Source organism: Poecilia formosa, unplaced genomic scaffold (genome assembly GCF_000485575.1).
Source record: "Poecilia formosa unplaced genomic scaffold, Poecilia_formosa-5.1.2 Scaffold396, whole genome shotgun sequence".
Taxonomy (NCBI): Eukaryota; Metazoa; Chordata; class Actinopteri; order Cyprinodontiformes; family Poeciliidae; genus Poecilia; species Poecilia formosa.
Window position 1 is genome coordinate 299610 of NW_006800335.1, and position 12941 is coordinate 312550.

The 12941-nt window shown below is 37.4% G+C and overlaps 1 protein-coding gene across 3 annotated transcripts in view; it reads right to left on the bottom strand.

Moving 5' to 3' along the window:
* Nucleotides 1-12941, bottom strand: part of LOC103154704 (unconventional myosin-XVB-like) — a 56853-nt gene that overhangs the window by 20238 nt on the left and 23674 nt on the right. For all 3 annotated transcript variants that reach the window (XM_016662929.1, XM_016662928.1, XM_016662927.1), the window contains 10 exons: nt 12622-12713; nt 12293-12532; nt 11824-11902; nt 11587-11733; nt 7436-7601; nt 5548-5638; nt 5197-5443; nt 4836-4942; nt 3805-3864; nt 3612-3687 (listed from right to left, as the gene is read on the bottom strand). In XM_016662929.1, the coding sequence (XP_016518415.1) occupies nt 3612-3687; nt 3805-3864; nt 4836-4942; nt 5197-5443; nt 5548-5638; nt 7436-7601; nt 11587-11733; nt 11824-11902; nt 12293-12532; nt 12622-12713 (1305 nt within the window). The remainder of the gene's footprint in view (nt 1-3611; nt 3688-3804; nt 3865-4835; nt 4943-5196; nt 5444-5547; nt 5639-7435; nt 7602-11586; nt 11734-11823; nt 11903-12292; nt 12533-12621; nt 12714-12941) is intronic.

Sequence of the window (12941 nt, forward strand, 5' to 3'; positions counted from 1 at the left end):
GTATTCCCAAACAGTTGTACTAGCTCATAACTAATAAGTTCACAGCAGTCAAACGTCGTTATGAAGTTGACCAAACTATAAAGTTTTTAGCTCTGTTGAGATTTATGCCACTTTAACGGAACAGGGCTCAATATTTTATAGCTAATTTGTGTGGAACGCTCAAAAAAGGTTTGAGTGTAGTGTCATGACGTTAGCACTCCATTCCAGTAGGTGGCGGTAATGCACATCTTTAAGTTGCTTGCCAACCGCCATCAAACAAGAAGAAGAGGAAGAAGAAGAAGAAGAAGAAGAAGAAGAAGAAGAAGAAGAAGAAGAAGAAGAAGAAGAAGAAGAAGAATTTGTCTTGATTCGGAGTTTTGACCATCCTGTGGTTAAATCAACCCTGATTTGGTAAGTAAGAAAACGGTTTTGTTGTTGTTGTTTTTAACTCAGTTGGACTATTCCAGAAAGGAGGTTTAACAAACTCTGAACTGTAATATTCCAAACGGGTTCGTTTGGTCCACACAAGATTATAGTTAGTTTTATTTTTTATCAGACCAGTGCTGTTTGTTAGTACCTTGCAATGTTTTGATTACTTCCTGCAATCTTCATCAGAAATCATGTGGCGTTACTGTGACGTGTCTGCCAGCTGATTTTAACCCTGCATAAATCAGCTGGCAGACACGTCACAGTAACATTATGTAGCAGTTTAAGTTCATAATGCTAAGTGACAGTAACGTCTTGACATCAATAGCATATTTTTTGTCCTTGAGGGACTGAACTCATTCTTGTATTTGTGTTTTGGAGTCAGCAGATGGTCCAGACCTCACAGACACACCGGTGGCTCTTCTGACAGAAGTCAAAGATGACAATATTGATGCAGCCCTGTTCAGCCCAGAGAGGATGAAATACTTTCTAAAATACTTTTCAGTGGTCCAACAAATTTGGCTAAATCCTTTCTCTTGCTCTTTGGGTACATCTATGTGCTAGACCTATAGTACCCAAAGAATCTAGAGCTTACGTTCACATTTATACAAAAAGTTCTGATGTGTCTAGAGGACAATAAACCATTGAAAGGGCGTCTCCTGACGCTAAAGAATGATTTGGTCAATGAGAATGGACACTCAGACTGGACTATATACTATTGAGGAAGTTTTTAGTTTTTTTTGCAGTAAGTGCCAAAATGTTTCTAAACACTTTTCAATGGCTACACATTCTAATAGTTGTTGTTGAGGATAGCTTATACGTATAATTTTGAATATTATCATGAATCTTTTGTGAGTTTTTATCATAAGGGGCTGGAGTCATCTCCTTTTCTGTTTGTTTTAATTTATGACAAGCACTTTGATTTGATTAAAAAGCACATTGTATTGAATAACAAAAAAATAATTAAAAAAGTTGTTCAGTTGACCTGTTGTGTCACTTCACTATTTCAGTATAGGGTTAATTTTGAGTGCATGTCCCCCAGATTATGAGTTGAAGAATATTGAAAAATGTCAGTGTTTTTCCAGCATTATACGAGTTGAATATATTGAAAAGTTTAAGTGAAATGCTCCTTAATCATAAATTGATAAATATCAATATTTATAAGACAATGTTGAGATAATTTAAGGCAACTGCACCTGTAATTTTTATTTTATGTAAACTTAAGACATTTAAAAACATCACTAAAATATTTTGTGTAATCTGTTACAAAATATTTTTGTAGTTCTGTGAACTTGTTAGGGTTTACAGTGTACAGGGACCTGACAGCCGACACCCTATCCGACTGACCCTCCTCTCCAGGACCCCTGAATAGACCTTACCAGGGAGGCTTAAGAGTGTGACCCCCCTGTAATTGCAGCACACCTTTGGTCCCCCTTTTTAAATGGGGACCACCACCCAAGTCTGCCAATCCAGGGAACTGCCCCTGATGTCCATGCAGTATTGCAGAGTCGTGCCAGTCAGCACAACCCTACAACATCTAGAGCCTTAAGGGTGAATCTAATCCACCCCCGGGGCCCTGCCACCGAGAAACTTCTTAACCACCTCGGCGACCTCATCCCCAGAGATTGGAGAGCCCGACCCAGAGTCCCCAGGCACTGCTTCCTCAATGGAAGGCATGTTGGTGGGATTGAGGAGGTCTTCAATCCCACCAACATGCCAACAGGTCCGCAACGTCCCGAGTCGAGGTCAGCAGCACACCATCCCCACTATAAACAGTGTTGGTGCTGTACTTCTTCTCCCTCCTGAGGCGCCTGATGGTGGACCAGAATCGCCTCGAGGCCGTGCGGAAGTCTTTCTCCATGGCCTCTCCAAAATCCTCCCACGCCCGGGTTTTTGCCTCAGCAACCACCCGAACCGCATGCCGCTTCGCCTGCCAGTACCCATCAGCTGCTTCTAGAGTTCCGTAGGTCAAAAAGGCCCGATAGGACTCCTTCTTCAGCCTGACGGCATCTTTTACCGAAGGTGTCCACCAACGGGTTCGAGGGTTGCCGCCACAACAGGCACCGACAACCTTGTAGCCACAGCTCCGATAAGCCGCCTCGACATGGTCCACTGAGACTCAATGTCCTGCACCTCCCCCGGAACGTGTTCAAAGTTCTGCCGGCGATAGGAGTTAAAGCTCCATCTCACAGGAGTCTCTGCCAGAGGTTCCCAGCAGACCCTCACTACACGTTTGGGCCTGCCAGGTCTGACCGGCATTCTCCCCCACCACCGGAGCCAACTCACCACCAGGTAGTGGTCAGTGGACAGCTCTGCACCTCTCTTCACCCGAGTGACCAAGACATACGGCTGCATATCCGATGAAACAATGACAAAGTCGATCATTGCTGATAATATATTGCAATAAAATATTATTATCTAAAGACTCAATGCAAAATTTTGAAGTAACTCTGGAGTTTAAAGCTGTATTAGTTCTAGAAAATGGTTCTTGACTAATTGGCAGATAATGGGAACATAAAACACTATGGGCCTGATCTACAAATATTCCAAATAATGAACAGTAAATTTCATGAGAGAAAAAAAAGAAGAATGCGCAGTAAGTGGATGTGTTGCAGGTGTTCTACAAAGATTGACCATGCAAGTGCAAGTGCCACTGGTTGTCATCATGGAGAGTGTTGGAGAGTAGAGTGGTCAAAAAAGAAAAATGAAGTAAAAAGTCATTATGCTGGCAAACAAATAAAAAAAAATAATACATTGAATTTAAATTAGCATACAACATGATAAACAGTAAAAACATTTAAAGATCAATCAAAATAAAGCTATAAACAGCTATTTTTAACTCCCCTGACTCCCCACCAGAGCATGCTCTTCAACTCTGTCAGCCCAATCTTATCTCCAATCCTTATGTGATAATCTGGAAATAAGGCATATTACTTATTTGTAAATATAGATGCTAAAACACCACCCGCAATGTGGTTCTGGTTTAATAAACTGCTTGCTGCTGATGAGTCATTACATTTGCATATCCTATCCATATCCAGTATTTTGCACTTTCTGATGACCAGCAAATTTTGCATATTCTGTTTGTGTGTTGTTTGTAGATCATTTTTGTGCATGGTATCAAGTTTGTGCCTGTTTTTATAAGCGCAAATCTTTAGAAGGTAAGGTCATATGTTGCTTCCTGACATAGTCCAAAGAATTCTCACCAAGAAGGTCTTTCATTTTCCTTCTTTCTTCACTATCAATTCTCACACAGTTGTCAGAGTAGGTGTCTCTCATGATCTGAAAAAAATAAATAAATAACACATCCAGCAAAGGTTATAAAATCTGATCTTGATTTTCTAATATGATATTGAATGGAAAGTTAGATGCATAAAAAAAGGCTGATCAAATAGCTACCTGTTCACACAACAGGTTAAGGACATAAGGCTTGTTGAAGAGTTCTCTTGGATAAAACACCTGCAGATGAAATGAGAGGTTACTTAATAGGGATAATTTTTCAGATTTTCTCATAAATTGGGTGTTATAAAACAGGCAGACTTGACATTGTTTTTGTAGAATTTACATAAATTTAATTTAAACAAATAGTTCACCATTTACACAATAAGCACAATATCTGCAAGACAGTAACAGAGATAATCATAAAAGGGAAAATCTATTTGGTGAATGAAATTGAGGAGCAAAGAAATCAGCAGAGCTATGAATAATACAAATGCAAAACTTCCTGAATTCAGGGCTGCTGGTTTAATTAATTTGGAGATAATGGCTTATAAATCTAAAATCATCAATGGAACTCCAAAACAATAAGGAACCAATGTAGCAGGTCATCTCTTTTTCTCTTCAAAATTTAAAATAAACTAATAATATTATCCTTGAAAGCTGTTGTAGCAGTTGCTTTTTATTTTATTCTTCAAATATTTTTATATATACAAAACTGATCAAAGCAAAGGACCTTCAATCACTAAGCAAAAATAAGAAATTCAACTATCTAGATTAACCAAACATCAGAATTTATGGTTGAAAATGACAAATATAACATGTAGTACATGTTCAAGATTCAGTGTGTACATCTAAGTTTGTGTGTGTGCACAAGTATATACTACATATACATGATCACTTTCACAAAATTTACCTACAAACTGAGGTCATTTATGGAAAGTGAGGAGCTTCACCGGTTCTCACTTTTTTGCAGTTCTACTGAGCTCTAATAGTTCAATTTAGAGGTATGGCGTGAGTTAAGTTTTGGCTAAGATTAGAGTTAAGAATAGCAAGCGCTCTGAGTAGGGCTAGGAAAAATAGGTGGGTTAGCTGTTTTCATTTTAGCAAGCTGCTAAAATGAATGGAAGTCAATATAAGGTCCTCAGTTTGTACAGAAGTACAAGGATATGTGTATGTATGTGAGGTGAGGGATGTTTATGTGTGTGTCTTACTTCTTTTCGCAGGAAAAGTTTTCCTGGCATGTTGAAGTGGGAGAAGTAAACCCCAGCAGAAAAGCGGTGAAGCTGGGATTGATTTCCCTCATCATCTGACATCACATCTGGACAGAAAGCAAATAAGTACAGTCGTCTAAAGGCCTTATAATATAAAGTAAACTTAAAGTTTCACAGCTTGTCAAGCACAAGTTTGACAAGTGTCTTCCTTTTTTGGTAAAGCATTGATTTGTAAAGAAGTATTGTTTTTGTTTTCTGTGTTTAATGTTGGTAATTTACCAAAATAAAGTGAAACAAGTAGCAACAATTTCACATTTTATGGTTGTAAATTTGATCCTTATTTCCAATGAGAATCACTCACAGAGAGATGGCGCAGTCATGGGTGGAGGGTCGGGAATGTTCACAAGGACAGGTGCTTGCTCTGGAGGAGGAGGCGGGGAGTCAGGAGGAAGAGGGGGATGATGCTGCGAACGCTGGGAGCCAAAAAGCTCCTCCAATGGACGCTGCTTCTGCCTCATGTTTTTAGAAATGACCCTGCGACCACTGGTGGATGGGGGAGAATTAGGGGGCCTTGGAGGCGGAGGTGGGGGAGGAGAAGCCCATTGTTTCTGTGTAAAAATTTAAAAATAAGTATTACAACAAAGAAACATAAATAAATCTATCAAGCAGTTGGTTTTGGGAGTTACAGCTACCATGCCCTCCCCCTTCTTACCTTTGGTTGTGGCACTGGTGCTTTGTTTCTGAGTTTAGCCAGAGCTTCCTCTTTTGGGTCACTCTTCTTAATAAATGTTCTAGCAGGAGATCTGAAAGATACATAACAACTAAAAACAATCCATACAAATATGTGGTACACATTAAGAAATATTTGAAAAATCCTTCTTAAGCAGAGAACCCAGATCACTAATTTGGGGGTAATTTGGGATGGTCCCTGGTTTAAAATATTTGCATTTCTATACTTTTTTTTTTTTTTTTCAATTTTATTGTCAAAATGTTTCATCCAACCATCATTCATCCTCCTTTTTTAACTGCCTTATTTAAAGCTGGATTTAGTTAGTTTAGTTAGAATTTTCTAATGTAAAATTATTTGTAACACTTTATTTTGGCTTTTCAAAAACGATTGCTAAACAACTGGGAACTCTAGATATTTGAATTTGGAAAGAGTGGCATTTTACTTTGAGTAATGTTTTAACTTACTCATATTTAAACTGCTAGGATTTTTAAGTTTAGTAGTAGTGTCACAGGAACTCTATTGAATGCCAACTTTGACTTGCACTAAAAGTTTAATAGTATGTTACATTTTCACAAAATTCCAAAAGATTTGCTCAAGTGATAATTTAATATTAGCCCTCTGAGTGTTGATAAACATGGGTCGTAACATTTCTTATAGTTTCAAAAAACAGTTTTTTGGCAAAACTTTCTAAACTGCTACTTGTAGACATTTCACAGGTTATGTATTCAATGTAACAAACATGCCTGAATATATATATATTTTTTCAAAAACAATGCATTACAACTTCAATTACATTTCTCACTAAACACGCATGTGCAGTATTGGAGGTGGTGCAGAGCCTGATCCAGACTACTGTGTGCAACCTGGCTGTGTTATGCAACTGTACCATATGCATATGAACTTTTGATATGTCTTTCTTCTGGAACACAGAAGACCAACCATCACACTCCCAAAGTCACAAAAGTGTGTGCAAGCTTTCTAAAATCAACATGCTGTCCACAACATCACTAGACAATGTGCAAAAACAGGTTTTGAAGAACTGATATATTTTTAACTGCAAATCTGAAGACAATGTCATGATCTTTGTCAATACTTAGAAAGGTTGCATGGAAAACCAGTGATACCAGAATTTCCTGTTGTATTATGTTTTGGGTCATGTTGTAGGATGGTGAACAAACTCTAATGTATTTCATTAAGTTACTGTGAAAGTTATTTGAATAATAAAAAACAAAACAAAAAACATAAACTAAAGAAATGAAAAAAAATTGCCTCTTCATCATCTCCATAATGGCAAATAGTGATCATCCAGGTGAACTGTGATAATTTTCCTTAATTTTTATTCTTTCAATATTGTTTTTATGTTTGAGCATACAATTCTCAAACATATGTAATATTTAATTCTGTCAATCAATTTTTAAAAATTAATCACAATCTAGTGCTGTGATTAATCATAATTAATCACTATGCTTAACTTTGTAAACTTGAAATGTAAAAATACATATAAAAAAACACAGACATCATTTTAAAGTTCTTTTATTTGTTTCTGGGCTTCATAATAGTTTTTTTGCACAAGGGTATTTTTCCAGCCATCTCATTCCCTCAGGTTACCTGACCCGATGTTCCTTCAAGCATTTTCAATTCCAGGCCCAAAGCTGTGGAACAAAGCTATGGAACAAGCTGTGTCTGCTCATAAGACAAACTCCCTCAGTTTTTAAATTTTACATGAAAACACACTTTCCACTTTCCCTCTGAGCTTTCAACAATTAAAAATAATATTTTTAAAGTGCTTTTAAAATGCTCTAAACCTGGTGTGGTATGATTTGAATGCCTTTTCAAATTTGGGAGAACACAAAATACTACTGACACTAACCTGACAGGCTCAAATGGCTTGGGTTCTGGTTGTGGTCGACTGTTGAACTGTTTAATGATTTCCCTGATGTTGGAGGTTGGTTCAGGCTGGACCTTTGTGACCGGACTGAGAGTAGGTTCTTTAGGGGGGTCTGGTTCCTCATTTGGAGGGCTGGGAGGATGCCTTACTGTGGGAGATAAGAAAAAAAAATATTAACATCATGACACAAACACTTCTAAAAACATTGTTAAAACATAGCAGAGGCTGTAAGCTGCTGGAAACCTGACGTATTTTGAACTCCATATTTTACTTTTGAGGGTGTTTCTACCTTTCAGTAATGTAAACGCCAAATAGAGGTAAAAAATTATATTAAAAAGGCCTTCTACCAAGGCTTTCAAATTCTCCAAATCCTTCGATGCAGATTTCTTTTCATTTGAGCAACTCATGTCCTTCACCTTGCAGTAATGTTAATGTTTTGTAGTGGCCCAGCCAAAGCTCAAACTTTAGTCTAATAGAGAATCCATTAAATTGTGAGGGATCTGAAATGTTCTCTGTGTGGTTAGTATTTTCTCCCAGGTTCCAGCAGAGGGCTTTCGCACACCTGCAGGTCAGCAGTGATCAACAGCAGTACAAGAATTTGCTGCCACTCTTTCATCCCTTGAGTGTTGAGCCTTGTGGTAAAAGCCTCCTGCATTTCCTAGTGACTTTGTTGACTTCTTGTGAAACATTGGCTGACTTTCAGTTCCACTTTTGCATTCCCTCGCAATATACTTACTGCAATATTTGCTGGTCTATTTTGCATACAGTCACAAATGTCAATTTAAAATTTAAAATGTAAACACATTTAAAGAAACTCTGTGATTATTCTTGACTCTTTGGTGCAAAAAACTGATTGATAATCAATTTATTCACTGAATGTCTGTTTGTATAAGGTTGCAACGGAACTGCACATGAAAACAACCCTTTAAACCATTCAGACTACCAACACAAAAAAGACACAATCAGAACTGTCAGATAACTTATTACACCACGATAACAAGTCAGAAATAATCCAAATAGTTTGGATGTATTTTTTCTTCTTTCCTTCTTACGGAAAGTTTCTGTTTATATCAAAGAAAAATATTTAAAATTTCAGATATTTCACAAGATATTAGAATACATGGAAAAAATCTCACGAAAGCCTTATATTATAGCAGGAAGTACAATAACCACCATGAAAAAGGCTTACAGTATTCAATTATGCCGCATAAACTGATCAGTACATTATTGTGAGAGAACGCAAAACCTTTTGCGAGGTAACCCAAAAGAAAAAAAATTCTCCATGTCCCGTAGGGGGCTCCATAGAGAATAGACCTCTTTTAAGACAGAAAAAATATTTTCCTGCAATGTACAATCTAATTTAAATCTGAAATTTCACCTATATTTCAGTTACATCGAGGCATCAGGCAGGGCTGTCCTGTTTCTCCATATCTCTTCCTCCTAGATGGCCATCTCCTTTCAACCCATCTTAGAGCAAGTCCCGTACAAGGTATCGACATAGCAAACAGGAATACACTAATAAGCAAACTATCAGACGATACAACAATTTTTTTGGGTAACTCTGAGCAAGTTCTCCCAGCCCTTGATACTATTCAGATCTTGTCTAGAGCCTCTGGTTTATATCTAAGTGTCAATAAATGTGAACTTTTTCTATTAAAGATTGTGTTCTGTCCTCTATAAGCAACATAGCAATTAAGCAGATTGTTGTATACTTAGGAATCACCATCACCAAAAATGATAAAAGTAAATGACATTTCTCCTGTTATTAGCAGAACCAGAAAAAAGTTGAACCTCTGGCTGCACAGAGATCTAACTCTGAGGGGAAGGACTCTGCTCTCTAAGGCAGAAGGCCTCGCTAATTTATTTGGCCTCTTCTCTCTTTGTAGACAACAGCACCTGTAAAAGTATAGATTGGACGGACGGACGGACGGACGGACGGACATGTATAGTTAGGCATGAGGACATATTTATATAAATGTATACATAGATAGTATGAATTAGACCATCAAGAACCACACTCCATACCAGTAAGTGGAGGTAATGCTATGAAAAGTTTGCTGCCAACCACCAATAAAACCGAGAAGAAGAAGAAGAAGAAGGAGAAAAAGAAAGTTCATCTCGTTCTCGTTTCAGCTGAAGGTAAAACCTAAAATATAGTATAAGCTCAATTTATTCATGATTAAAGTTAATATTACTGAGGTTAAAGCATGGAAAATATGCCTTATTCTGTTTGTCTTATCTGTTGACAGGTCAATTTTTTTTTTTTTTGCATGCTGGATTGTTCCTGAAGTGGATTCCTCTTATGAGTTTGATGGTGAGCCCTCCCACCTGGACTTAGAGAAAAAGAACTGGATTGCCTTCTTTTCCATTTGGAGTTCTGCGGCACCTTGTGGTGCAGTAGGCCTGTATCACTCACATCTTCACACACAGTTGGTTATATGTAAGACCACTGACTGACATTTTTCACTCCTATTGTTACACCCCAAGAATTTTGGACAGGACCATTTGGATAAGTTTTATTTGGGACATATTAACAAACTGCTGTGTATGAAATTCTCCTCATGTGAATGGTTTTTCAGTTGAACCTGAATTGAACTGAATTTGATTAATCTGTATTTCTATCACGGTTTAGAATTCAGGTTACCAGGATGCACTCAAAAAATTTAAAACTGAGAACTAGCACTTGTCCAAGTGATTGCTATTTTATGTATTTCATTGTGTGTAATTTTATTTTCAGAATTCTGAGTCTTGTACAACTTTTCGTTAATCTTATGGTGTAATTCACTAAAGCCAGTTTGTTCTTTAAATTCATTTAATTATCTTTGTGTCTCATTTAAACACCCCACTGTGCTCAGATAACTAAACCTATTGTCCCATTGATTTAATATATTTAATAATCTTCACTACTGTGTTACACAGTGTTCATTTTTATTTGTTAGTTGTACTACTTGATTTAGTGCTGCTAAAATAAATGAGGGTTACCTACTCACTAATCTTAAGCTTACTGTCAGGACTCCAAGTTTTTGGGTTTGGTTTTGCTTTTGCATCTTATTTATCATTATCCGTTAGTTACCTTACGTTCTGTTATTCTTGTATGCCTGAATCTAAGTCTAGCTTTCTTTAGTGATTATAGTTAGATTATTTTTTATTAAATTCCTCTAGTTATTCCTTATTTCAGCCTCCCTGTAGTGTTTTTAGTAATGTTTATTTCTTAGTTATTTCATCACTGAGTTATTCTTACATCTGAGTTTAGGTATATCTTTCTTTAGTAATCCTAGTTAGCTTATTTCTTAAGTCCTTCTAGCTCCCCCTTGCAGTATTTCTAGTTTTCTTATTTTGTCACTTTAGGTTTAGTCTTTTTGTCTGCATTCATGCCCATCTTCCTTTAATAATTCTAGTTAGGTTATTTCTTTGTTTAGTCCCTCACTACAGCTATAAGTTCCTTAGTTCTTATTACTGTTAGATCAGCCTGGTTTCTGTTTAGGTTCGTTTGTTTTTCCCTCATGTCTTTTTCTCTTCTAGTTTATCAGGTTTTCTTTAGTCTTGGTGTTTCTTTAGTATTAGAAGTATTTTCAGCTCCCTATGTTTCCTCCCTTTGTTTTCTGCCAGCATATCTCCTTAGCTTCTCCCCGCCCCTCAGCTACCTCCTGTGCTAACTACTCACACCTGCAGTCATCTCATCTAGTTAGGTTCATTGTTCCACTTACTACCTCCCAGTATTTAAGCTCCTCTATCCCAGCCATAACTCACCAGTCTGTCTTGTTACCCTGCTCGTCTCTATGCTCTTCACTTCCCCTGTGCTCCTTAGAATCTCCTTGTGTCTCATTTTGGATTTGAATTGGATTGTTTTGTGTTTTGCGTTCCCTTGTTTTTTGTAAGTTGAACTCTGATTTTGTTAATTAAATTTTCAAGACTATACTACATGTTTACCTGCTGCTTTTGGGTCCGCCACACCACATTATGACACTTACTTTCCTTAATTTTGTGAGGCAATAAGTTTACATAATTCTTTTAAGTAAGGTGAACTAATTAGATTGTACAGTGTACCAGGAGCTATCCTCTTCAAATATCTACACCACTTTCATTGAGAACTCAAAATATCTTAAAATGTCCCACATTTATAATTTCCTTACCATTAGGCTTTGGTGGTGGAGGTGGAGGAGGAGGTGGGGGTGAGGGTGAGGGGCTTGGTGAAGGACGTGTCTGCTGATTTTGTCTGGGTGGATCAGGTGGAGCTGATTGTCGCTTTGAGTTTCTTTTTTCCCGTTTTGATTTACCACCTAGAGGGGGCAAAAGAAAAAACGTATTCACCTTGACACTCAGTGAATAACTTAAAGCAGCCTGAAAAAAGGTTATTTAAGTCTATTCACCAATATTTTGGAAGAAATCCCTCTTTTCTCTGAAAGATTGTAGGTCATCTGGCTCTGCCAGCTCCACATTTTCTTCTGGCTATGAAAGCAAATGGACAGGATGGTGTCACTTTACAACTGAATAATTAATAGTTTCATGGGTCATTATTTTTAGTCACAAGGAAAAAGATCAAAGCATATTAAAAATAAAATGTAAAATAAAGTTTTTATCTTTTTTCTCGGCATGAGTAGCTGCTTCCAAAACGACTTCATTTAATTAAAATGTATATTGTTGCATTGACGGATTCTCTCACTTTCCATATTCTGTTGTTATAAGCACCTTTAAAGTAACTACAAAATCTCTAGCATAACCTATTTGACAAGAATGTCTATAAATGGATAGTCCACAATTTTACTGTGGATCTTTTAATTAACTTGTCAAGATGGATGCAGAAAAATACAAAGAGGAAAAAGGATCTATTAGAAATACCTCAGATTCAGATTGCTTGGAGGCTTGTTTACGTGCAGATGCTTTGGGCTTTGACCGTCGGGGTGAGGGACTTCGAGAAGGTGAGTGCTGGCGTTCTCTGGAGCGGCGTGATGACTCGCGTCTAAACTGTCTATCTTTCTCATCTCTTTGTTTCTCCTTCTTAGCTTGCTGTTCCTTCTTCTGCCGTTCTTCAGCCTGCTGCTGAGACAAAGTCATTGCCTGCAAGGTCATCTGCTGGGCCTGAAATGAAAAGATTGACAATCCAATCCAAGAACATACAGCAAATAAATTATAGTTTAGCTTGATTAAAAAACTTTGATGGAAGTAACCATGAGTAAGGCCTGTTGGTTGATGAGAGCTTGCTGAGTTGCTGCCATCTGCATGGGGTCACTCACAGTGGGAGCCTGAGGCACCATTAAAGCTGTGAAGGAATAGCTTTCATTAATCAATCAATCAAATGTTATTTGTATGGCACATTTCAGCAGCAAGGCATTTCAAGGTGCTTTACATAATTAAAAAACAAAATAAAAGCAGCATGTGACATTGAATAAACAGTAAGAAAGAGAAAGAGATTTTAGCAAGGGGATACATATTACAACCAGGGGTAAAAGTAGTTTTAAATTCTTGGGGGTACTATGACAAAAAATAA